This window comes from Mesocricetus auratus, unplaced genomic scaffold, assembly GCF_017639785.1.
Source record: "Mesocricetus auratus isolate SY011 unplaced genomic scaffold, BCM_Maur_2.0 Super-Scaffold_15014, whole genome shotgun sequence".
In the NCBI taxonomy this organism is placed as follows: domain Eukaryota; kingdom Metazoa; phylum Chordata; class Mammalia; order Rodentia; family Cricetidae; genus Mesocricetus; species Mesocricetus auratus.
Genome location: NW_024429186.1, coordinates 39750931 through 39777637, shown reverse-complemented (window position 1 = coordinate 39777637; position 26707 = coordinate 39750931). Strand labels below are relative to the sequence as shown.

Below are 26707 nucleotides of genomic sequence, written 5' to 3'. Positions count from 1 at the left end.
AAGGATAAAATAAGTCTTTATTTATATTCTTATAGTAAAGGGGGAAGCCTTAACTTGCAAGACAATTCTTGGGCAGTATGTACAACATACTTTTTATTTCCATGGAATGGAATCAAATACCGACTGAGACTACAGAGTATACACTAGAAATCAGCAAATGCTGGCAACAGAGTAGGAAAAAGACAAAGAAATGAAGCCTAAAGACATGAAACCCTTCACTGGGATCTGCTGACCACAGCCAGAGCCAGGGCTGGATCACACAGTGGCGACAAGTTCCAGGACCGGAGGCAAGTAGGGCAGGGAGGTTGTACTGGGCTGTGGGTTTAGTACCAGGTAAGTTGCTCTTGGTATTTACATATAAAAGTTGGCTCTGTTTCTTAGAAATACACACAGAAAGAAATGAAGATTTGATCATTGCTTTATGAATCTGTCGCTTTACAATATCGACATCATCAGAAATAGGGGCATTTCATTCAAATTCGAATTTCAGTAGCAGGAAATAAATATCAAAACATCATCACTGGCCCTTAATACAAAACCTCTACCCCACCTAAGACTCCCTCCCTGTCCCACCCACAAACAGCCACCCCACCACTCCTGGGAGGCCATTTCACTGCTGCCACCTCCTATACATACCAGTGTCACGTGGCCTTCTGTAAGGCTGGCTCTGCAGACTTAAATAACTGAAGAGTGAAACATGCCAAGGATTCTGCAATCCTGTCCCTGCTTTCCTTTTACACCACAAACTTCTTCAAGAATCTGGTCTTTCAACAGGAGCAATAGCTTTTTCAAAAACAATCCTTACAGAGGAGGGGTTAACTCTTATTACTCCAATCTGGTCATCTTGTCAAAGTAGAGCAGTTCAGAGAGTCACAAAGTCCGCCAAACAGAGGTGAGGGGACTGGGAGGGGCCCGTGGAGCAGGCGCCCTCCAGGCACACACTCTGAGGGCTGGAGGAGCTGGGGGGGGGCGCAGGACACCATGTACTCAGAGGTCTGGCCGGCTGTCTGTCCTCCACAGAAAGAGCTGCCAAGTTAGGGTGTTTTGGTTTAAAATTTCTGGTGGGGACAGGAACCCCTGAAGGGAATACATTTAAAAATAGTGGACACAGGGACGTGATGAGAGCTGTTGTCCAAGAGCTTCTATGCAAAAATAACAATTAATAAAGAGAAAAGGAAAATAAAGAGTCTTTCAATGGTTTCGAGGGTTCTAACGAGGAACTGAGGAGGAAGAGACGATGGAGACGACAGTTTTTATTGCTGGCCTGCCCCACATGGCTTAGCTGGCCTCCATCCGGAGTTTCTTCCTGCTCTGGGGCTCTTCAGGCTCGGACTCTGAGCTGGAGTCTGAACCTCCATCGAAGGCAGAGATGGTGCCGCCCTTGGCGTTGGTGTAGAGGCTGTTGTCTGAGGAGGGGTAGTTGGTCTGCAGTTGGGCACTTGACCTTGCCTTCTCCAGTGCACGGACTAAAAGGCAACCAAGGGAGCATGTTACCACCTTCTGGAGATCCGAAGAAAGCAAGTTTCAGACTCAGGGTCCAGCCTGTTCTTCCTAAGGGTTTGCTTGCTGGCCCCCAAGGCACAGGGTGGCTCAGAAATCATTCCCTTCTGGTGGCTGTTCCCCCTTTTCCTTCCCAGCTGGGCTTAGGGGCCCAGCACACATGGCCAGCCACTCTGCTATACCACCCTGAAGAGAAGGCTTGTGATGAGACACCGTCCTGCCATGGACCCAGAAGAGAGACCAGAGCAAGAGTTCCCTGTTGGATGGAGCAATGCAACGACAGAAGAGAAGCAAGCCTAGCAATGCCAGGCTCCATGAACGTGTGAAGGCCCAATGATAGCAGGAAATGATGACAAAATAAATTGGGTCAAAGAAAACTTTTGGCTTGGGTCTTATGAACAAAATCCACTTGGAATGACAAGCTGGACACTTGGAAGCAAGTCACCAATACACACAAAATACCTGGGCTTTTCAACAGACACCCCTACATGCAGGCTGCTTGGCCCATCATCCAACCCGCTGCCACCACCCGCTGCCCATCCCTTGGTTCAGCTCAGCTTGAGCCTGGAGGATCAACCCTTCATGTTATTTATTTTATGTGAGATGTTCTAACCCAGGTGGTTACTTGCATTTCCTTTTACTTGCATCTTCCATGAGGGAGGAAGAGAAGTGAATTCCCCAGGAACAAAGAACTTGATCAGCTCTCGCTTTCCCCTGTGGTTGTAGGAAAAGGCGGGTGTGAGCATTGCAGAAGAGCAGGGGCCTGGCCCATAGGCTGCCCTGATTGGACCACTATTGACAATGGGGAGGGCTCACTGTTCCTGAACTCCTGGAGACTCTTGTACTTACATGGTACATTCTACTCCGAGGACCTTACAGCTCCACCTGACACCAGGTGTGACCCTTACTGCAGGCAGAGCACCTGAGCCCCAAGGAAGGGAGAGATCAGGCCAAAAAGATACAAGCCTTTGGATGTTCAACTCCCTAGCTCCTCCATCTCCTCACTGGAGGGTCTGGTCCTTCCTCAGGATGGCGCTAACACTCAACTCCGAAGGCCCGTGGAGCAGGGCTGAGGATGCTTCTGAGGCATGGTCCTCTGGCTCTGACCGAAGGCCCAGGTGTGAAAGCCCCAGCCTGGCCGATCACAGCAGGGCCAGCTGCCCCATGAGCTTGGCTGCTCACCTTGTTGCTCCAGAAGAGCATTCTGCCGCTTGAGGTCATCAATGTCTTGCTGGTGCGTGTGGTTTTTCCTTCGCATATACTGGATATACTCTGTTGCTTTGTCTAGGATTTGGGCCCGGGATGCCTGTTGCAATATGAGAAAAAAAACCATGGGACAGAATAAAGACCAAGTCTGAGTAGCAGAAGAACTACGTCTTTCCCTGGCAACAGCATGAGGAAAAAAAGGCTGAAAACAGGAGGGTGGGCAAGATGGAAAAGCTGAGGAAAGAGTAAGGGCTAGCTAGCTATGGCCTTCATCCCAAGTGCCACCTGATTCACAGAACTTACCTTCACAAACCTCAGCTCTACCAGGAACCCCAGACTCAGAGCACAGTGGCTTATTTAAAATCCCCAGCTAGCCTGTAGATGGATTAGGCTTCCAGCCTGTCTGACCCTGAACTTATACTCCTCTCATCCCTGGATCTTTTTCTGATAGTTTTTGTTTGAGACAGGGCTTTAAGGCCAGGTAGGCTTCCCAACTGTTGGGATTACAGCCATGAACCAGAGTCTCAACCCTCTGGGGCTTTTTAGTTTACTTTAAAGTCTTCAGCTTGCCATGAGACAGGCTGGCCTTGAATTCACTATGTAGCTGAGTCTGTTACTCCTGCCTTTACCTTCTAAGTGCTGGGATAATTACTCCCAGTTTTATGTGGTGCTAGGTATTAAACCCAGGGCTCTGTACCTGCTAGACCCAGCTTGACTACATCAGAAGATGTCAAAACACAATGAAAACTCAGGCCACATACACTCTGCTAGGGCCTGGCTACATGCAGCAGGTTCAGAATGACAAGATCATGGGCTGTTGGAATAAAGGTGGCTACATATTTTCCCAACAAGGTCTTAAGACTTCACCAGCCCTCAAGACTACTGGTAAGTACACTCAACTGTACAATGCTCCCTCTGTATGACTATTTTTGTCTCCTGTCTAAAGCGACTATCATGAAAGCTGTAGATGTTTGATCAACACAGGAAGGACAGGTTATTGGGCCATCTCAGGAAACAGCCACACCTCTACATTATAGTAGGCAATCTGGGCCTGGCTCATCAGGGGAACAAGTAATATATAAGTCAATAAAATGGATAACAGGTTACTGTTTACTGGGCCCCTAGAATCACACTGTCTGGAAGATCCCCACCAAACTACATATATGGCCAGAGTTAAAGCCAGGTCACCAGCCCATCGTGTAAGACCATACAAAGACAAGCTGAAGGCTGGGTAGCACAAGGGCCCTGAGTCTAGCACTCGTTCCAGAGGTTGAGCACTGGGAAAGCCTTGCACTCTTGACAATTCTGCACTATACTACAGGGCCCCGAAACAGCCAGAAGACAACAGCGAGGGGAAGGCAAAGAGCACACTGCTCCTCAAGCTGGTAACCTAATCTACTCATACCAAATCCCAATGATCAACTTGAAGGTAGGGGAGATGAGCTGTGCAAGGCCTCAACTTTCACCAGCCTCGAAACCACGAAAATTCCCTGGCTTTCCTCTTAGAGCACCTTCATGCTGATCTGCTCAAGAGGAAACCACCCCTATCCAATCGATCATTTTTTATCTGGTAAGAGTTACGTGTGAGGCAGACACTGTGGGGAAACAAAATGAGTTAGTCATGGCATCTTTGCCCATAAGCTTATTTACTGTCCAGTGGAGAAGATAAGTATTATCTCTATTCAGACAAGTCACAGGCAGCACTGACAAGTGTAACCCGACTAACAGATTACAAAAGTCATTGAAAAGGCAGCTTCTGGCTAGGGTGACAACCCACTATGTGCCAGATACCGCCTTAGCACTGCACAGGACCTGACACCCCCATCAATAGTGAGCTCTGAATTAAAACATGGTAGAGCCCGTGAGAAGAAGTCAGGGCAGCACAAGGAAATGAGGTGAGGTAAGCTGGGTGTGTCTCTTTAGCTGAGTGGTCAGCCTGTGTAGGAGGAAGGAGGTGACCCAGCAACGGACACTTCAGTGGTTCTTGTTTCCTCAGAAGACATAGTTGGCCAAACGGGGAGGGTGCAGATAATTAGTAAGGACTAATAAAATACCTTGCCTCTTTGACAGACATGTAACTCAAGCTGCTTAGCAGACAATGGCAGGTTGCAGGATAAAGATGCAGGAGATGGAGTTATATTACCTACCTGCAGACATTCCTGTCCATGGTTGCTCCCAACCAACTAGAAATTCTCTACTCTCTCTCCACTGATAAGTCCTTATGCACAGTTACACCTCAGTCTCATTCACTGAGCCCAGGTCTGCCTTGAAACTGTGATCTTCCTGACTCAGTCTCCCAAGTGCTGGGATTGTTAAGTAAGCCAGTCTCTTTTTAATTTGCCTACTTTAAAGCTGCTTTTTCTAACAGTTCCCAGAAGGCAGCATTAGTTCTTAACCACATGTGAGCATCTGGGACAAGGGGAGAAGGCAGAACCTGAAAATGAGAACACTTGCATATGGCCCAGGGACGCCTGCTGCTGAGCTGCAAACCACGCAGGCCTGTGTGCTCTCAGTTTCTCTTTCAGATACTTATGACCGGAACCGTGAAAGTAGCATCAAGAGAAAAGTGAGTGGTGAGCACAACAAGCCACAAAAGAGAACACGGTCCTCTAGGTGACAGCAGTTTTCACTGCAGGCTTGTTTTCAGTGAAAACTCAATTATAAAGGCCCCAAACAGTGTCTGGAGACAGGTGGTCCCTAAAGAAGACAGGGCTGTTTTTTATTTAAATTTTTTTTGAGACAAGGTCTCACTACACAGAGCTTTCTGTAACTCACTCTGTAGACCAGGCTGGCCTCAAACTCCGAGCTCCAAGCTCCACCTGCCTCTGCCTCCCGAGTGCTGGGATTAAAGGCCTGTGGCACCACTGCTGAGCCCTGCTTTAAATTTAAACCCAGCATTCAAGTCAACCCTATGGCTAAACCCAACATAACCCTTCCTCTGGCCCCTGCTAGCTAAAAGCAAAAGTTCCCTTGGTCATGTGAGCAGGGTGACCTGGCTAACCAACAATTCCAGAAAAATGGTCTGCTTCACTTTATTTTGTCTGTTTCAGAATACTCAAAAAGTCTAAATAAAAAAAAATACAGCTATAGAATGCCACAAAATATGAAATGTACATCCACTCCAGGGAGAAAAACAAAAAAGTTAGAGTCCAAAAATGCTAGATTCATCTGCAATCTACACATACCATCTTTTCAAACCACATAAGACTACGTGAGCAGCCACAACTGTATGGTATGGGGAGGGTCCCTCCCAGCCTTTATGAGTTCATAGTACTCAGAGTACAATCAAGATGAAGGTTCTGGGATCTGTGGCATGGACTATGGAATGGCTCTAGGCTTTCAGTTTCTGTTTTCTGAAAAGGCTCTCAGGCAGCTGAGTCAACTGACAATGTCCACATGAGCTGTCACACAGAGCATGCTAAGCTACAGGTCAACCACTGCCTTAGTAAGCACCCAAAAAATTTTTTTCTATTTAGTTTTTAATGTTTAAAAAGCACTAATTCTGCCTTTCCAAGTAAAAATGGCTCCCCTAAATAGTTTGGACAGAGTTGTTAGACAGGACAGATTGTGGCTGAAAGGACTAAAGAGGTAGCCATGCTATACATAAATAGCAGCATAGAGAGTCACAGAATAGATGCTGGGCAGCCTTGTCGGTTCTTGTTGCAAATCCATCTTACACATGGAAGGAAGAATAGCCACTAGAACAGAAACAGCAGCAGCTCACATGGAGTACTTGCTGCCAGTACGAGGCACCCCACACAACCTTCCCCGAGAAGAAACTTACTCAAATAGTTAATTTGAGGGTGATAGTCAGAATTTGAACCCAAGTCTTGGATAACATAGTTTAGGAGCAGAGGCAGCTGTAGCACTAATCTTAAAAGACCAGGAGAACCGCAGAGATAGAGCTACCATGGAGAGTAAAAGTGAGGATGAGGACAGAACTTCAGGAGAACCACAGCCTGCACGGACAGCAATGAAAACCTAGTGAAGGCAGGCAGTGGTGGCGCACACCTTTAATCCCAGTGCTCGGGAGGCAGAGGCAGGCGGAACTCTGTGAGTTCGAGGCCAGCCTGGTCTACAGAGTTCCAGGACAGCCAGGGCTACACAGTGAAACCCTGCCTTGAAAAACAAAAACCAAAAAACACCAAAAACCCTAGTGAAGGTGGTTTCCTTAGAGTCAAGGCGATGGTGAGCCAGCTCCACACAAGCGCAGGCCTGGACTGAAAAGCAATGGCTGAAGACTAGTCTTTTTGGTTAAAAAGAAAGAAAACCAAATAGCAACAACAACTGGCTTGTAGTAGTAGTAGCATCAAAGACCACTGTTTTCCACAGGTGAGACCTAACCAGGCTCCTAGCGGAGAAGAAATGCTGGGTGGCGAGGACTGCCTGAAGATGACGCAAACAAGCTAGTAGGAAAGAATCCTCTGAACAGGGCAGGCAGGGATGGAAGGATCCGCTTAGCTCCCCACTCTGCTGCCTCCACTGCCTCTTGGCAACCCAGAAAAGGAGGGAACCCACAAGGTGCAATGGAGAAGACTCCAGGTTTGGCAGCAGGTGGCCTGAAGGGAAGGAAGTCAATCCTTTCTCCAGAGGAATACCCCTTTCTCAGGAAACAGCTAGCAGAGGCAACCACGTTTCTTAGCAAAAATCTACATTTCACAAAAGGACTCAAAGCATTCAAAAGCAGCTGAAACTTAGAAACTTGAGGTTTCTTCCTATGATTCCTGAGGTTCATCAACACAGCCATGTCAAGGTTATTAAGCCCTAGTTAAAGCAGTGGCTCCCAACAGTCTCCATTCAGGACCGGGTAATGACACAGTGAGCGGAACTCTCGTAGCGGAAGAGCAGAACCGACTCCCCAAAGCTGTCTTCCTCTGATACCCGCCCCCCCCACACAAATAAAGCAAGAATCCCTCACACTCTAGTTCTTACTCTTACCAGACTTACTTGCTCCTGTATAAAAAGGCAAACTGGTTTAGACAACAGGGCGTGGGAGGCAAGATAGAGCATCAGCATCAGGAGCGCCTCTGATCTCCCCTGGAGGCCTGAAGCTAGTAGCTCTACGAGTCCCTGTTCTTCTCCAAGGCCAGATACTAGTCGGCATGGTGGGCCATTACACCTGCTGTAATTCCAGCATCTGGGAGCCTGAGGAGGGAGAATGGTGAGCTCAAGGCCAGCGTGGCTTAGACATAAGACTCTGCCTTGAAGAACCTCAAGTGGGGAGAGGGCAGGCAAACCTGGTGCACATTTCGGTTGAATACGCCCCTTTCTGGAAATGAAAATTAGTAAATCTGCATAACAAATGTGGGTCTCCTTTAAACTAGTTCACTCCAAAATGGAACCGTCAGTGGTAGCGAGGGAGGCGGAAGGCTATGAAGTTCCCTAAGGGCTTCGAGCTTCCAGGCCCTTGGCAGGCCTGGCTGACTGCTAGGCAGTCACAGAGATGACAGACCCTGCAAGACTTTAGTTTAAGGGTCTAAAATGAGTTTTCAAACCTCATGGGCTAAACTGTGACACTGGGACCATGATTGAAGTATGGCATTTCCCCATCAAACTGTGCCCATGGAGAGCAAGAGCAACTCACAGCTCCCTGAAGACGAAACAGATCTAGTGAATAAACATGTGGAAAAGAATTTACTTTCACAGGTAATAAACAAAAATGTATAAGTAATTACTAGCTTTTGCCTACTAAGTTAGTTACTCTCTAAGGGGGAAAAAACAAAACAAAACCCAGTGACGTGAAATTGGGACAGTCAAACTCTAGGGAAGACCCCAAAACTTACACTGAGAGAATGAGATGAAACAGTCGCCTGAAGTATCCGGGCAATACACAGCAAAGCCAGTGGCTGCTGCCCTTCATCCAATTCCTGAGAAGGGTTCTGTATTCAGAACGGCCACACACATCATGCTGTTCACTGCTACTTTTAGTTATAAAAATTGAAAAGTGCACAAACCCAAACTGATAATGGAAACACCCTTAATGACTAAATGTGAGGGACAGATCGTTTGGGGAAAAGCAAGGTTAAGTACGGCAAACATGTAACACTTTTCCCATGCCTAGAGAAGACCTGAGCAGAGGACAGGCTGACAGAGTTCCAGGCTTCTTAGACTTTATCTATTCTGTGCATTAGGGGTGGGGGTTCTCACATAGCCCACAATAGCCTCAAACCCACTAAGTAGTTGAGGCTGACCTTGAACTTCACCTCCCAAGTGTGGAGAGTACAGGTGTATGCCACCATACCTGGTTATACAATGCTCGGGACGAAACCCAGGGCTTCAAGCATGTTAGGCAAGCTCTCCACCAATAGAGCTACATCTACAGTCTCTGGGTTGGTGGTGACCATTTTCTGTCACATTAGCTGGAGAGTAACACAGGGAGTAGACTTTAGTACACTATGCAGTGTGATCCCACATTAGCCACAAGGCTATTGAATAATGAACACTTGGAGGTGACTGGCCTGAGCTGCAGTGCTGCTACATTCACAAATGTAGAATATATAGATATTTAATTCTTAGTAAAATAAATAAATAGGGCCTGGGCATGGTGGGACACACCTGTAATCCCAGCACTCTGAAGGTTGGAGGCAGGAGGATCAGGAGTTCAAGTCTATTCTCAACTACACAGCACAGTCTGAGGCCAGACTGACTATCTAAAAAAACCTTGTCTCAAAACAAAACATCTTTCTCTCTAAAAGAGAAAAAGGGCAGTGCAACCAAATATTCATATTAAATTTTCAATAATTTTACCAGGCAGGCAGTGGCAGCACACACTTTTAATCCCAGCACTCGGGAGGCAGAGGCAGGTGAATCTCTGTGAGTTGGAGGCCAGCCTGGTCTACAAAGTGAGTTCCAGGACAGCCAGGCTACACAGAGAAACCCTGTCTCGAAAAACATAAAACAAAAAAATTCAATAATTTTAAATGTAGAAATTGTTTTAGTATGTTATCTTTAATTTTTAAATTTTATTTTTTAAAATTAAAATAGACCCCCCTACCTCTCCCATTCCTGCCCTTCACCCTCTCAAATTCATGGCCTCTTTTCCTATAGATTCTCCTGTTTTCAGCTCTCACCTCGCAGTGTGCTATGATTAGATGTGGAGTCCCGGGGATGCATGCTCTGGACCTCAAACTTCCCCTGCCACTTCACCCATGGAGCCAGTCCTCAGACCTCACTTGTTAGTCTCCAGCAGTACCCTCTATAGAGGCTTACTGAATTTACATAGAGCTCTATTTAATTATGCTTGTGGTTCACATTAAATGCCTACCAGACAGTGCTGGTCAGAGTCCTAGGAAAAAGGGAAGCTGTAGCTGTGTCAGAGAAAAAGACAGACTTGTTTTTTCTTCCCGTTCTTCTGAAGGGTTAGCAATTTTGTTCAAAGCCAAAAAAGAAAAAGTAGCCGGGCGGTGGTGGCGCACGCCTTTAATCCCAGCACTCGGGAGGCAGAGGCAGGCGGATCTCTGTGAGTTCGAGGCTGGGCTGGACCGATAGCCTCCAAAACAATACAGAGAAACCCTGTCTAGTAAAAACCAAAAAAAAAAAGAAAAAAAGAAAAAAGAAAAAGAAAGAAAATGTTTAAGGGAAGGTCTAGATCAGTCTCTACCTTTCTCAATCTCAAGAAACAAAAGAATCTCCTGGTCCCCCTCAGGTAAAGCTCCATCACCGGCTCTTCGGGACTTTGGGGATGATCCTCCATTAGTCAGAGAATTCGGTCTAGGAACATAGATCCCATCTGCCTTTGCAAGCTAAGCAAGGGCAGGCCTGGTACATACTAAGACCAAGGAGAGCCTATGGAGCCACTGGAATTAAAGGAACAAGAATGGGTTTTAAGGGCAAAAGAAACGTTTAAGAGAGAGGGCCCGAGGTGGAGACTGGCAGGGGTGGAATGCAGGCAGGAGATAATGCCTGGGCATAGCTCTAGAGTCAGACATCTGGATTCTGAGGCTAGAGTCTGACCTCGAGGAGGGCTTCAGAGAAGTTGATAGCATTTTTGGACCAACAGGGCAGCAGACACACTCTTCCATGCTACTAGGAGGGCTGTAAGAGTTTTCTCTTACAAGCAGCACTGCGTTCTGACCTGACTGGTCCACACGAAGACCTTGGCGGTCAGACACAGAAAAGGTTTATAAGAAATGACAGAAGCCGACACTTGCCCAAAGTGGAGCTTGGCTAATGAGTAATGAGGTGAAATGGACAGGGCTATGGCTTATGTTCCATTTCAAAGTCAAGCCACCAACAGCCCAGAAGTGATGTATTCATCGTGGCTAGAATGAGTGGTCTGCCTTCAGGGCATCCACAGGAAAGAGGAATCTGAGATAATCAGGACAGACACAGAGCTCCTCCACTAGGCCTGAGAGACAGGCTCCCTGCCTTGGTGGTCCTAGTGATGGCACAGCACAGCCAACAAACAGAAAGAAAAGAAAAAAAAATCAGGCAAACACAAATATTGGTAAGACGACAGTGGGACTGAGTATTTGCCAAGAACCATTATATTCCTTGTCATAACGAAGCTACTGTCTTAAAACACACCTGCCTTAATAAGGAAAGCAGACTTGACTGCTCTGTCTTTTAAATGTTTTTAGATGCTAACCTCTTTCTCTGCAGTAGGGCCAGACCCTCAAGAGTAGACAGTACCTAGCTGGGCGTTGGTGGCACACGCCTTTAATCCCAGCACTTGGGAGGCAGAGGCAGGTGGATCTCTGTGAGCTCCAGGCCAGCCTGGTTTACAGAGTTCCAAAGCAATACAGAGAGGAACCCTGTCTCGAAAAACCAAAAAAGGAAAAAACCTGTTTGGCCTCACAGGGGTACACACAGGAGGGGTGGGCAGTGTCCTTTCTTTAAAGGACTGTGCAAGCCACCGTTCTCCTGACTCTCACGACAACCACAGAGGGAGAACTGTCAGGTGCTGGATCTGCGACGGTGCAAAGCTCCCTGTGCTCTCACACCCAAGTCAAGACATTCTGAGCTGAGTGCTGACTGAGAAATCAAGGCTCTTTCCCCTCGTTTGAGACAGGCTCTCACGTAGCCCAGAGTGACCTCAAATTTGGTACATAGCCAAGGATGACCTTGCTCTCTTGATCCTGTTGCCTTTGTCTCCCAATCATGGTGATTACAGGCATGTAGTGCCATGCCTAGCAAAATCCTGGGCTTAAATGCTGTCTGTGAGGTTACACTCTTTCCATGCATCTCTACCAGGAAGAAATGCACAGCGTGACTGCCTGAGACAACACTACAGACAATAAACAGGCCTTTAAGAAGCAACATTACAATGTGGAAAATTCCTATAAATTGATGCCCAGCTGCACGTGGCAATGGTGAAATCATCCTTCTATTGCTATAGTTGACCATCATAGGCAGAGAGGAGTGGCTATATAAACATTCTGAACTAATACTGGGGTTAATTTATGGGCTAGAGAATAGACTTTTACTCTCACATAAAGACAGAGTGAAGGGCTGCCTACAAGGTCTTGCCTCCAACTACCAAGTCAACAGTGAGCAGGGAGGGACCATGAACCATTGAGTAACACTCCTTAGAACCCACCAAAGATTGTGAAAACAAATAACCCCTATTTAAGGAAAATAACATCTTCCTATTAAAAGGGGGATAATAGTTGATGTTCCTCTCATTGTTACTCTGGCTGGCTAGCCCTAATTTCATTCCATCTTTCCCAATAAGCTCGACTTCCAATTGGAAAACGACAAGAGGAAAAACAAGAAACACTTTAAAACAACGGAGTATGAAGGTTCACTTCCCAAAGCCAAGACCGAAGACAAATCTAAACAGACCACTGACTGGAATGATCTACTTTCTGGGGCTGAGTGGAGAAATGTGGAGTCAGAAAGAATCTGTAGACTCCAGGTGACCCTCAACTCTGCATTTTGGTGTAACCTGAATAAACCACTCTGAACAAGTATTTTCATAGTAACTCCTGTGTGACACACTGATCAATGGATCTATCTCAAGACAGCTCCCAAGAAATGACAAGCTTTCAGTATTTAAGTAAGGCTTCCTTTGTTGTTTTATTCTTTACAATTTCAAGCATACATATAATGTACTTGGAACATATTAGCCCCATTACTCTCTCCACTCCTTCCACTGAATCCCCCTACTTCCCAAAATGTTCCTTTACTTTTGCACTCACACATGTGCATATCTTACTGTATTTAACTAACGTTGCTAGCATGAGTAGGGGAAGATTGTTTGCATGAGATAGGTCATTGTTAGCCTAACAGGCTTTAGACCTGTGGCAATCTTCCTGCCCCAGCCTTTGAGTGATGGGATTATATATGTGCACAACTCTACCAGGCTTGATTTCTTTAAAAACACCCTCAGATGCTTATCCTTCAGCACTATGGTAAAATAAAATTCAGCAGTCCCATTCTATTCCTTGTTATGGTACAAACTGGGGTTATGTCATCTTTGATAACAGTAGGAGCAGCAACAACAGTGATTGCCAATGGTGATGATGCCCCGTAGAAAGGCTGTGTTTGAGACAGGGTCTCACACAGTGCAGGATGGCCTAACCTACTATGTAGCTGACAAAGACCCTGAACTTCAGGTCCTCTTCCTCCATCTCTTAAGTACTGGGATTACAGGTGTTCAATACCACCCAGCTTACTGGTCTTTCTTTTTTAAAGAAAACTATTTTCGTGTGTGTGTGTGTGTGTGTGTGTGTGTGTGTGTGTGTGTGTGTGTGTCTGTGTGTGTGTGTGTGTGTGTGAGAGAGAGAGAGAGAGAGAGAGAGAGAGAGAGAGAGAGAGAGAGAGAGAGAGAGAGAGAGAGAGAGAGAGAGAGAGAGAACGAACATGCATGCAAGCTGGAGTTGTAAGAGGTTATGAGCCATAATGAACCTAGGCCCCTGAAAGAGCAGCATGTACTCCTAACTACTGGGCCATCTCTCTTTTTCTTTTACAGAGGGTAGGAAGAACTAATGACAAGGTCTCTCTCTGTAGCCCAGGCAGACCCTGAACTCATAGTTATCCTGCTTCAATCCCCCAAGTTTTAGGATTACAGAAGTTAGGAAAGATAGGCATTTTTTATGATGCTTACTTTGTCAGAAAAAGAAACAAGGAATAAATGGAGTTTGCTTCTTAAGTTTCCTCTCTTGCCAGACATAATGATGCTCTCATGTCATTCCAATACTTAAGAAACTGAGGCAGGAAAATGACTATAAATTCTGTATCAACCAAGACTACCTTCCTTTCCTCTCTCCCTCTCTCTCTCTCAGCCACAGTATAATATACCACCTCAATAAACAATCAAACAGAGTGTTTGCCCCATGCTAGACAGAGTGGCGTATGCTTGTAGTCTTAGTGACTGAGAGGCTGAAGCAGAATTCTGAGTTCTTAACCAAGCTACAGAGCAAAACTCTACACCAAATTTGAAAAAGTCCTTTTTCCCCTCCCCCATCCCCAAGTATCTTGGTTAGGAGCCAATTTAATCAATGTCAATTGTTCAAGGCCAGCCTGATCTATATAGTCAATTCTAGGATAGCCAGGGCTACATAGTGAGAACCTGTCTCAAAATAAACAAAAATAAATAAGAAAAAGTAAAATTATGTATGAATATAATGCCTATGATCAAACTCATTACTTCGTATATTTAAAGACATATACAAGGCCAGCCTTGGTGGAGCAAGTCTTTAGTCCCAGCACTTGGGAGGTAGAGGCAGGCAGATCTCTCTCTAGTTTGAAGACAGCCTGCTTTATACAGTGAGTTTTTTGACAGCTATGACTATATAAAAAGACACTGTTCTCACAAAACCAAAAAAACAAACGAATAAAAGTCATATACACATGAAACAAGATCTAAATGAATGAATGAATGAATGAATGAATGAATAAGTAAATAAATAAAATAAATCTCCACATCTAGGAGCCTGAAGCAGGAAGATTACTGTGAATTCAAACTAGTTTGAGAGCCACAGAATGAAACTTTATCTCACAAAACCAAACAAAAATTTTAAAAAAGGCTTGGACACAAATCACATAATCCCAACGTTAAGTGTGGAGTCACCTGGGACATAGCAACAATCTGAGCTGAGCTCTCTAAAACTCACACGGAACAGTCATTTCAGGACTACTTACATAATGTCACAACTTTAACCATTGCAATTCAAATCAAGAGTGAGTCAATTTCCTTTGGTTCCAATACCACATTTTAAGAAGAAAATTGCAATATGCAGTGAGACATCAGCCTGAAAGACCAAAGAGTTCAGGAAGTTAAGGCTTCCTGCACCTGTGAAACTGTTGACAGACAGAATAATGAAAAGTCATGTCCTTCACATGGCAAGAGGCTGGGTTCAGCCAAAGTTAAGAGCAAACAGGACAGGAAGGACTCTGAAATAAGAACAGCAGCTAGTAAACTGACAGACAATCTGGTTCTCTTCCCCCTTTATTAAAAAAAAAAGACTAAGTTGTGGCGGCACTTAAGATGTGGAAGCAGGAGATGAGGAATTCAGGGTCACCCAGGCCAGCCAGTGATATAAGAACCCATCTCAACAAGCAAGCAAGCAAACTCACAAGTAAGTTACAGTATAGGACCTGATACCATCCTCACCCATTCACTTTTCCTCCAAATGATCCTCAGGCCACTGTTACACTCATCTTCCTCCTGCCTGTGATGACCAGCACCACAGACGGACAATTCATCGCTTCCATAAAATCTTGCCAGTGAGATCTGTCTGTCCCAATTCAAGTTCCACCATTCCTTCTACCATAGCACTTACACACACACACACACACAGCTGACAGCCCTAGCTATCAAGAACTTGATATATAGTCCAGGCTGGAAGGCTGGACTCAAAAAGATCCACCTGTCTCTGGCCTTCCAATTGCTGTGAGTAAAGGAATTTGCCACCGCCATGCCTAGCCAGTACTCATATTTTTTAGTGATCCTTAATTTCTATCATTTCCTTCCTAGAATAGAGATTTGTATTGTTATTTCTTGCTAAGAACAGTGGCTGGTGTGCATAGACCCTCAATAAATTAGCTGAGAGGAGTAAGTGAAAGTGCCACAAATGACAAACTATTCCACTTGTAAGCTACCAAATTCAAACCATCAACTTCCTTGGAGGAAGGAGATGAGGACTTAGTATAATAAAATTGTAGGACTTAAGGAAGAGTGTACTAGCAAGGTGAGACAGGTGAATAAGGAAGAGATAGCAGTGGCTTGTGACCTACTCTTTCAGTGTGGCTCAGAATCATCTGACTGCTTGTTATGAGTGTGTGTTCGAAGGCTCACCTCCAGGAAGTTCATCTGGTGTTTGGATGTAGGTGGTTCATGGCCCACCCCTTGAGAAGAACATCCTCAGTATCTTATTACATGTGAGGCATAGATCAAGGTAGCTCTTGTCCATGCAGCTCACTGAAATACTGCTAATGGACACCATGGTATACAGAATGAGCACCAACAGGTCGGACATGAATGAGAGATAATCTTTTGCACAAAGGGTGCGTCTCTACAGTCAGAGATTTCCTGTGGTGCTTGCTCAGTGTTAGACTCAGGAATGTTGTTATTCCGGTAAGTACCTTGGTTCAAGGCCATTAAATCAAGTACATACTAAGTGGGCTTAACCCACAGCAAATTCTGATTTTGTAATACTGTATCCACATTGCCTATTTGTGTTTTCCCTTAAGCTTAAAACTTACTCCATATTTCAACCGCACAGAAGGCCACATCATAGACAAAATATAAACCACAGCTTTTCAATGTTTTTTTTTAAACATGAAAAACTTAATCTTGGAGAACCAAACAAATTCAGGACCCCTACCACAGAACTAAAGTAGTAAAGCCACTTAAAGTACATCTAAGAGTAAAGACTGCTTTTATTAAAATGGTGTCTCTTAAGCCAGGTGTAATAATAGCACATGCCTATAATTCCAATAGGCACGAGAGGTTGAATCCTTAATTCAGGACAGTCTGGCTATACAGCGAGACTCTTTCAAACAAACAAGCTAACCAAGTATATCTGCAAACACTTATAAACCTAGCACTTGGGAAATGGATGCAAGGAGCATCATAAGTTCAAGGACATCCTTAGCTACATAGCCAGTTCCAGGCTAGCCTAGGCTATGTGAGACCTTGTCTCAAAATAAATAAAAAATTGTTTTTCTTTTTTTCAGGGTTAGGGATCACCCACAGGACCTATGCACAATAAGTAGGCCATTCCACTGCTGAGCTCCTCCCCCACTTAACATTATATCAATAACCCTCAAAAAATACAAGTATTCTCCCCAGTTTACCACTTATTCTATGGAAGGGCTGCACAAAGCAGCCTGCTATATAGAGTCAAGGGTGGAAGTAACTGTGCAAACAAATTTTTTACTCCATATTCCAAGGAGTGACCTAACCCATAGGCCTTTGCTCAAAGCTTTTGTTTTTTGAAGACAGAAACAGCTGGCTCCTGCCTCTCCAGGGAAAACAGCAGTTTCTAAAGGCCTCTAGGGAGGATGGGAATGGTTTCTTTTTACTTCTCTTTCATATGAACAAGTCTCTTAACTCTTGTTTCATATTACAATGCTGTTTACACATCTTGGGAAGAGGAGCTGTCAGGGCTGGAAATCACTGGTGCTCAGGCAGGTTCACAGCCCTGCCTGCAAGTGTTCATTTATACTAAGTACTAATGCTGAACTGCACAAGACAGATTCCCACAGAGGTTCAGGGGATCACTGACCTGGGAATCTTTAGTGATCACAAACTAATTACGGACCAAGCTATACAACACAGTATATAGGTATATAGTTATAATAATGTCACGGATGACTAACTTATCTGCCTAGCACGACAAGGTCCTGGGTTCAATGCCCAGCACCACCATAGAAACATGTAATTAATGACACATATCTCCAATTTTGAAAGGCCATGTTTAGGGATGTCTCACAAACAGCTCTATTACAACTGATGCTGTTTTTGCTAAAGATAATCAAGAACAACTGAGACGTGTGTGAATCTTCCAAAGAATCAAAAAACAAACAAAAAAGTAAATAAAAATAAGAGACCGTGCCACCTAATTGCCTTTCTTCACAGAAGGGAAGGATGTCCTGTTTCAAGCTACTGGTGGGCCAACTGGCTTTGCCAATAAACTCACCTTCTCTCCTTGGAGTGATGGGACCGAGTCCCGCAAACTGTGAAAGCTGTCTTTGATGTGGTCCCTACGTTTTCGTTCCAGTGCATTATGATGAGCCCGTTTGTCAGCCTAGGAGAGATGAAGAAAGAGCACGTTAGGAATGCCACTCCTTTTCCAGGTGGATGTGGTAAAGCCTGGAAGTGTATGCAGTCAGCGCTGGCCCTGGCAAGTGGACTGGGAAGATTTGCAGAGTGAGGTGGACAGTTAGGAGTCTCCAGAATTAGGCTCTGTTAAAGAGGGAGAAAGGGGTGAGCAAGGCTTGCAACAGGAACATCCAAAGTAGCACGGTGGATCCAGCTCATGCACAAGTAAAACCAAAGTTATTCAAGGGGACAAAGTGTGACTCTCCTGCAAGTATCCCCAGCCTACATGATGGAGCAGTTGCCAGTCGTGGTTGCAATGTAACTAGAGAAAGCGTCAGTGGGCACCTCCCTAAGATAGGGTTACTCTACCATGAGACTTGGGGGTGGGGTGTGCGTCTGTTCGCATGAAACCTACCACCCCAAGGTTCTACTCTGACACCCTGCTACAAGTCACCATCATACCCTCTCATCAAGTCACACAAGAGAGCTCCAAACTCCTGGAAAACCCAGCCGCATTTGAGGTTATTGTGACATAGCTGGCAGATGTGCCAACTGCACTTGGGTTTCCTCTCACACAGGCTGAGCCAGAGAGGCACTTCTTGGGTAGTAGACCTTCTGACACCTACATGCTCTTGGTAAATTTCCTCACGCACATGCAGCAGGTCAGGCCCATTTGGCACTTTTCTAAACACCCTAGCCAGCCTTTAACCTTTCCTGCTTGGAATTATAAACAGTCAGCTGGTGAGGCCCAGAACTGCCAACCAATCAGGAAGGGGAAGGCAGCAGAGCACCGTGCTGGGGAGCACTGCCAAGGAGCTTCATCTCCCTCTAAACAGAACACAAGGACCTACTTGAGCAAGAACTTCACCACACCTCTATTTCAGGAATTACAGAAATACTCTCTTGAGCATTTCCCCTGACTAGAGCAGGCTGTTTGTACATTAGAAAGTGACCTGGCTAGTAAGCCCAGAAAAAGCACCAGGAATTTTGAAAATGCTTTTTTTAATCCCAGCACTTGGGAGGCAGAGGCAGGCAGATCTCTGTGAGTTCAAGACCAGCCTGGTCTATGAGAGCTAGTTCCAGGACAGCTTCCTAAGCCACAGAGAAACCCTGTCTCAAAAAACCAAAAAAAAAAAAAAAAAAAAGACAAAAAGAAAATGCAACAGCAAGCATAAACTTGGCTTAACAATGAACCCTTGCACTAGAAAAGATGGGCAGACAGAAATCAGACAAGAGCAATGAGAAGAAAAGGATTAGAGCCTAGAGCCCCTGTGGACTACTTTCCTTCTGCTTTCTCAGGAGCTTCACCTACAATTCTGTTAAATGGATACACTTTCCCATCACAGCCACTATCCCAAAGATGGCGCACAAGCTGGGAGGATTTCTAAAATTATCCCGTCTTAAACCTCAGTTCACTGGAAAGCAAAGGATTTTCTTAACTAGTTATATAGAAAATAGAATGAGGAATCCGGAAGGAACAAGCGTGGAAAACCAGTTAACAAGGGTAGAGGTGTTATCACTGTATTATACAACACTAGGGCAAGATAACCACAGCTGCCCTCTAAGAGCAGTGTAAGTTAACTCGAAGGAACTACACGTCAATGCCCAGGTAAACTGGCCTGCCACTATACTCAAGGACAGAAAAGATCTAGGACAACATTTGGCATGTACTAGGCCTCTGGTGTTTGCTCTGTAATTTCCAAGATGGTCTATTTACATGCAAACCAATTGCTCAGCTTTGGTCTTCAGCAGCAGCCCAAGATACTCATGTCTACTAAATCACCCTGACTCCTGGCCCTCCTCCCAGCTTAAGAGCTGTGCACAGAAGCAGTGACACTAGTTACCCACAATGCCTCTTGCTGATACAAATAAAATTCTAATTGTCTGTTTTCTTTCTGGGAGAACCCTGAAAATCTCAGGCAGTTAGAACTAAGTTGGACTTGGTTTCCTGTGGGCCTGTGCTGCAAGCAAGGAGCTAAGCTGAACCCAACACCGCCATCACCCCCAAGATGTACCACCCCTCCCATCTGCTGAGCACTGAAAGGACTCAGACGGACAACAGTCTTTTGGTTGGAGGACTGTAGTGAACTTGGCTGTGGACCACGAGCAGAAATCTCGGCTTCTCATCTGGGGAGTCAGCCAAGTTAGAAGTTGGCTTGGCTAGGAAAGGCGGCAGGCCACTGCCTGGTAGAAAGCCTGGGCTGGGGACTGTTGTTCTCCAAGCAGTGGATGGAATTTCTGTGGTGGTTCCAGACCCAATTTAACTAGCAGAACGGTGGAATCTTAGAGCAATCCCTCCTGCCATGTCTACCCTCAGCTGTTACGTCTGAACAGAGAGAGCCACAAGGATCTATTTGTTTTTCCTTTCCCCCAAGCTTCATTTGCAAGCACACGTGAAAAACATGCGGAACTCACAAGCCTAATTCCAGGCAACTCTGAATTAAGTGGCATTTCTAATGCTTATAGAGCATAGGAAAACTTGACACGCCTTCACACAAGGCTGAGAGTTCTCTCTGGAAAGTATTTCTAAGCTGCACACAAGGATGGTACCCCCAGCCCTGCATGCTGGGCCAGTGGGCCCACTAAAAGATTGCCTTGTTAGCCAAGTTCTCTTGTTGACAGCTCAGTCCCAAAAGGCCGAGATTTCAGAATTGAGAAAGAAAAACCAGGTGAAGACTCTCAGCATAAGGTGTTAGAGATCCTCCCATGAACTCTTTTTACAGCATCACAGCAATTACAGTAGTGGAACAAACAAAAACTCAGATGAGTGCACTTTCTCTCGCCTGTACCGAGAAGTGTCTGGTCACGCAAACACTGGAAAAGGTGGTACCCTTGTGGAATAGAGGATCACAGAGGTTTTCTTGGGCTATGCCACAGGTTCCTAAATGGCTGCCCCATATACACTCTAGAGAGAAACAAAATCTTCACCTATGATTTGTCACCTCTCACACTAACAAGCACACTGAGTGCTGCTCAAGTTAATGTTGAAAGCAATCGTTTTCTTAGTCACTAAACTGGCAGGAGGATACAGAAGCTAAGGAGACCCGTTCAGAATTGAGGAACTCTCTCAAGAGAATTTCCTTTCAACTTATTGCAAGAGAATGCATCTTTATTCATGGCATCTCACTAGTCAACAACCTACTCTCCTGCAAGACCTAGCATGGAGGAAGTGTCTTACTGTAAAAAGATGTACAAGGTTCCCCAGAACAGCATTTCTTCCAAGCTGCCTGACACCTACCTAACTCCTCAATGTCAGTGCAGAAAACCCTCCACGCAGAGGGAATCTGTGTCATCCTTAGTGGATATTAGATGTATTTAGTTTAAGAAATGTTAAGGCTGTACAAGGAGTCACTCAAGATTATCAAGCTAGTCTTACTGAAATCTAAGAATACTGACAAATACAAAGGTTCCAAATTCTTATACAGTATATTTATTACTTCTGGTTGATAAGAATCAGATCAAATAAAACAACTTCTAAACAACTTAAAAGTGCTCATTTTAACCAACACAAAAATTGCAACACAAAACAACTGGCAAGTGAGATGAGATAAACTCACTAAGTCTCCAGCAGGCAGGCAGTTACTACAGTTTCTTTCTAAACTCTTCCGTTTGAAGCCCACGGCCAGGATACATTTCTGTGATCTACAATAAATATACTTGCTTTTGAGGTTTCTCTCATCTTTTGGTGCTAAAAGAACTTGGGAACACAACCCATAAGTGCCATTACACTAGCCGTTTAAGAGGAAGGATTTCTTTGTTAGGACATTTGAACTGAAAAGCAAACTGAAGTTAGGCTTGAGAGCACACCTCTAGTCCTCACACTTTAGAGGCTGAGGCAGGAGAATCACTGAAGGCTGGAGGCCAAGCTACACAGCAAACCCCATCATAAGCCTCCCTGCCCACAAATGAAAGTCATAGGATTCTTTGATCAGTCTCTTGATAAAGCACCACCACTCTTAAAAACTCAACAGCACCTTTGCCTTCTCCAGGCACACACAGGAAGGAAGCCCACTGCTTCGTCATCAGAGTCAGCTCTCTGAGCAGAAACAAATATGCACTCCTACCATGCAGCTGATCCCAGGTAAGACATGCAAGTTCCCTCCACTCCAGTCTCCAGAGTGGGCAGCTTCCTTCCTCCCAAGTACTTCCCTCTCCAAAGATACGAAGAGCTGACAAGTTAAAAATGCTTTAAACCAGAGAGGTCTAGACGCGGAATAGCACAAACCTATTTTAAACCAGCTACACTACTAGCTGGCTAGTAGTTATTGCAACCGCAACGAGTTGAGTTCATTAGATGTAAAAACAATACATGGAGAAAAGCCTCAGGTTTCTTGATCAACTCAGTGGTCCTACATTTCACACAACACTTTCACTCTTTCCCAGAGAAATTTCCCAAACAGAAGTAAAGCAAAAGGAACCCCTTGCATAAATAATTACCTCAGAAACTTATCTTTAAAATACAAATTATTCCCTTAAAAAATTAACACCAACCAGTGAGATTCTGCAATTACCAAACTCAGTAGTTAGTGTTTAGGGTTACTTCCTCTAAGAGCTCCGCTCAGGAGGCAGGCTGCTTCCGTGTAGGGCACCCGTCAAATCAGTTTCACTTTCTGTTAGCCTCCTAACACTGAGCTGAATGGCTAGAACTTTTCATGACGCTTAAGATAACTGTAGTGATATTATAAAATATGATCATCTTTTCATGCTAGGACCCACAGGGCATTTTCCAAATAACTTGTTGTGCGTGTGCTTGTACGTGTGCGTGTGCGTGTGTGTGTGTGTGTGTGACTCTGTAACTCAGCTCAAACTCATGGCAATCCTCCTGTCTCAACATCCTGAGTATTGGAATTGATTACGAGTGTGAACTTGACTTCCAGATAACTTTTTAAAAGTTCTTCTGCAGTCCTAAACAGTTGTTCAGAATCCACATCTTTTTTTAAAAAATGTTTTTCCAAAGACAAAACTTAATAGTGTTCCCCCCTTTAAAAATGTATTTATCATTCACACTAAATTTCAATAAGCAAATAGATGTATTCACAGGAACAGGGAGGGATCCATGTTTCCACTCCATTTGTGATAGATGTCCAATACACTGTGTCTATAATATACTGGCTTTTTCTGTTTATGCCATCATGATAAACTTGTACCAGATAAATCTCAACAAGTACATGGAATTAAAACAAAGGGTCTAAGTCCTTGGTTCAATCCCCTGCAACAACAAAAATTTCACTTTGTCCCAGAATGAAAGGAAATGATCCTAAGCACCGTAACAAAAAAGAAAGAAAAGTAAAAACATCTAGATAAAGTAAGATCAGCCTCCCAGGAATGGAAGCATTTAGTAAATTAATGTACATCACCACCCCAGTGGACACTTTAAATAGAGGAAGGCTAAAGTAACCCTTATTATAAAATAAGAAATCTTATCTCTCACTGAAAAGCAAATCGAATTCCAACTCAAGGATGAGTCTTCAAAACAAGCCTTACCAATCTTGCCCTCTAACTCCATCAAGCCCTGGAGCAGATCTTATACCTGGAGACTTGGAGGAGGAAAAGAAATTGCTTTTTTTTTTTTGTTCTTGTTTTGGTAGAACAGGTTCAAATAAAAACCACCAAGCTCATACTATTAAGAATAACAGTATCCAGGCATGGTGGCACACACATTTAATCCCAGTCCTTGGGAAGCTGAGGTAGGAGGATCTCTATGAGTTCGAGGCCATCCTGAACTACATACTGAAACCGACTCTCTCTCTATAAAAAAAAAAGAGAGATAATAGCTGAAAACAAAACCAAAAGGGAATTTGAGTTTTAATAGAAGTATGTGTAACACTTCATAAAGAAATAAAACATTATCTTCAGTGAGGATCTCTCAGAACAATCCTTAAGACCTCTGTGATAACTGCTCTCAGAATCAACTGGTTCTTAATAAAGTTGTTCTTAATGCTCAGGCAATCTGTGCAATCTCTGAGGCTCTAATGGAGAGCAGACACAACTGAAGAACCTGTTTTTACCCTGTGATTACTAAAGTCCTGCAGCAGAGCTATCAAAGTGGCACCCTGCAAACTTGTCTTTTCAGCACTAGGGATGAACCAGGGCCTCCTGAAGCTAAGTGTACTACAGAGCTAAATTCCCAAGCAAGAGAGAGACAAATGTAGGGAGCTCTCGTTTGTTCGAGACTGAGACAGAATCTCATTCTGTAGCCCAGGCCAGCCTAAAAACCAGAGCAACCCTCTGCCAAAGCCTCCTAAGCACTGGGCCTCAGAACTGGATACAACTGTGGACTCTTGTTTTTTGTTTTTGGTATGTTGGGCAGGGTCTCAATAAATTGCTGAAACAGGCCTGAACTTTTGATATTCCTACCTTGGCATCAAGAGTAAGAGTGTTCATAGGCCTGGGCAACCAAGCCTAGTTGTATCCAGCTAATTCTCTATAAGCCCCCAACAGCTGTTCCACATAGGATTTAAAAATCAAATAGCTTAGTGGGTAAAGGTGTTGAGGCCAAACCTGACGATCCTAAGTTCAACTCCCAGACCCACATGCTGGAAGGAGACACCCACTCCCCAAGTTGTTCTCTGACCATCACATGTGAGCCATGGCATGCACACGATCACAAACACACATTAAGTGAATGTAACTTTAAAAAATCAATGGAGTAGACTGAAGTTATAGCTCCACACAGATGCCTGGCATGCTGAGAGCCCTGGTTTCAAGTCCCAGGACAGCCAAAAACTACACACAAATACACCAGAAAAATAATAATCTGTTTCTAACATTTTAACACTTCTCTTAAAGTAGGAAGATCCAGAGAGTATGGGTCAGTGGTAAAGGGTCTAACCCCAGGCCTGAAATAACAATAAGACCTGGCAACACTGAGCTCACTCTCCTACATCAAGCACCAGAGCAGGGTGACAGCCGACTTTTTACAAGGGGCATGCATTCCTCAGTAGCGGAGTCCTTACCTCTCCCCTCTCCCGTCGACTACCTCATTACCTAATCCCCACAGGCAAATGCACTACGGCCCTCCCTGTATACCCTTCCTGCCATTCCCAACTATCAAATGTAACACTCATCTCTCTTCTCTGATTTGGATTTATTCTCAATCATTTTCCCTCTCCCTAATCTATACCCACTTACTGCTAAGTCTCAGACTCCAAAGACAAGAGCTTATGGTGTCATCCCAAATCCACAGAGACACCTACAAGAAGCATTAACATCAAAACCCAAAGAAGTTACTGATAACACTGTAAGGACTCATCTGTCACCTTTCAGCCAAGCTGCCTCGCACAATGCCACTCTTCAACCATTCTTTTTCCTTCTCAAATGGAAAGTCAGGCCACAAGAAGCTGTGACACTTTCAAGATTTAACTTCTGGCTCCTCCCTGTTTCCATTTTGCTCTTGTTGTTAGTTGAGAATAGCATACTTTTCTAGATTTTAAGGGTCCGTGGCAGCAGTCAGGTGACTGGCTAAAGGCGATTATCACTGTGCTTGCAGCTTCACACAACTGGGCAGATACTGCTTAGAGCTTACTTGCTCCTAAGTAAACGTGACCTGTAAGTCTGCTCTGAAATAACACTACCCTTCACTTCGTGTCTCACATGCCTGGGCTGCATCCTTAACTGAACACTCCAGAACAACTCAGTTTTAGCATGGGGCTCGCTGTCACTCACCTACCTACCAACTATAGGATCTACCTCCTGAGAAGTCAGAATCATAGGATTTGCAGCGCCCCCCCCCACCTCCAACCCCAGCTGACTCCACCTCACCTTAGCGGTTAAGAGGAGAGTTTACAAGAATATTAAAAAATAAAGAACGATCTCTTTTTCTCTCTGACTCCAAAAAGGACCAAAACTGAACGGAAATGAAAATGAAATGGAGAGTAGAAGACGTACCGCAGATTGAAACCTCGGTTGCTCTTCCTGGAATAAGAGAGAAAAAAAATACAAAATATAGAAGTTATTTTTACACTTCGCATTCAATAATAAGAAAGAAAATGCCGGCGGCGGAGGAAGCAGCGGGTGGGGAGTCAGCCCGACACCCCTCCCTCCCTCTTTCCCCTCCACTCTCTCCAGCGGGATCCCGGAACCTGGTGGGGGTCCCAGGCGCCGCCCCTCTTTCTGGCATCCGAACCGGACGGACGAGAGGGGTCGGGAGCACACTGCTCTCCCCGAACCCCCCTAGGGAGTCAGAGCACTCCCAGTCCCCTCGCCCCCAGGATCAACGGGTCACGGGTTGGAGGGGGATCGTGGACCCAAGAAGCAGGTCCTGAGTGCTGGTCTCCTTGCCCAGGATCCGGACGGATAATGGGATCCCCAGCCGGATAGAGTGGAGAGGGAGGCCTCGGCACCCTCCTCCGCGGGAGGAGGTGGGGGTCCCAGAGGCCGCGTGTCTGCTCCCACCTTCAGTCCCAGGAGGCCTCTCCGGACAGGACTGGAGGGGAGCGAGCCCGGAGCGCGACGCAGGCGGTCCCGGCCCCGGGGGAAGGGGACGGAGGCGGCGGCGACCCGGCCCCCCGGCCCCCGCTGAGAGCCCCGGCCGCTGTCCCCGACTGACAACCCGAACGGAAAGGAAGAAGCCCTGGGACTCACGTCGCTCTCCACCTCGATGTCATCGTTATCGCTCATTTCCTACGGCCCAGGGAGCGGCCACTGCAGCGGCGGCCGGGGAAGGGAGGGGTGGAGGGAAGGGGGAAGTCACCGACAACAACAAGCCGAGTGCCCCCACGCACACACTCACTCACTCACTCGCTCCCTCACTCACTCACTCACACACACTCACACACACACAACACGGGCGAC

General features: G+C 45.3%; 1 protein-coding gene across 3 annotated transcripts; it reads right to left on the bottom strand.

The window, feature by feature from the left end:
- Max (MYC associated factor X) lies at positions 1-26707 on the bottom strand. 3 transcript variants are annotated; one of them, XM_005072751.4, is made up of 5 exons: positions 26498-26707; positions 25802-25828; positions 17793-17900; positions 2683-2806; positions 1-1466 (listed from the first exon to the last, which is right to left on the bottom strand). In XM_005072751.4, the coding sequence occupies exons 1-5, from the start codon at positions 26531-26533 to the stop codon at positions 1279-1281; spliced, it is 483 nt and encodes a 160-aa protein (XP_005072808.1). In that variant the 5' UTR covers positions 26534-26707; the 3' UTR covers positions 1-1278. The 3 variants fall into 3 exon arrangements, with proteins under 3 accessions (XP_005072808.1, XP_005072809.1, XP_021084450.1); XM_005072752.4 differs by lacking the exon at positions 25802-25828; XM_021228791.2 differs by lacking the exons at positions 25802-25828; positions 26498-26707 and adding an exon at positions 2130-2214.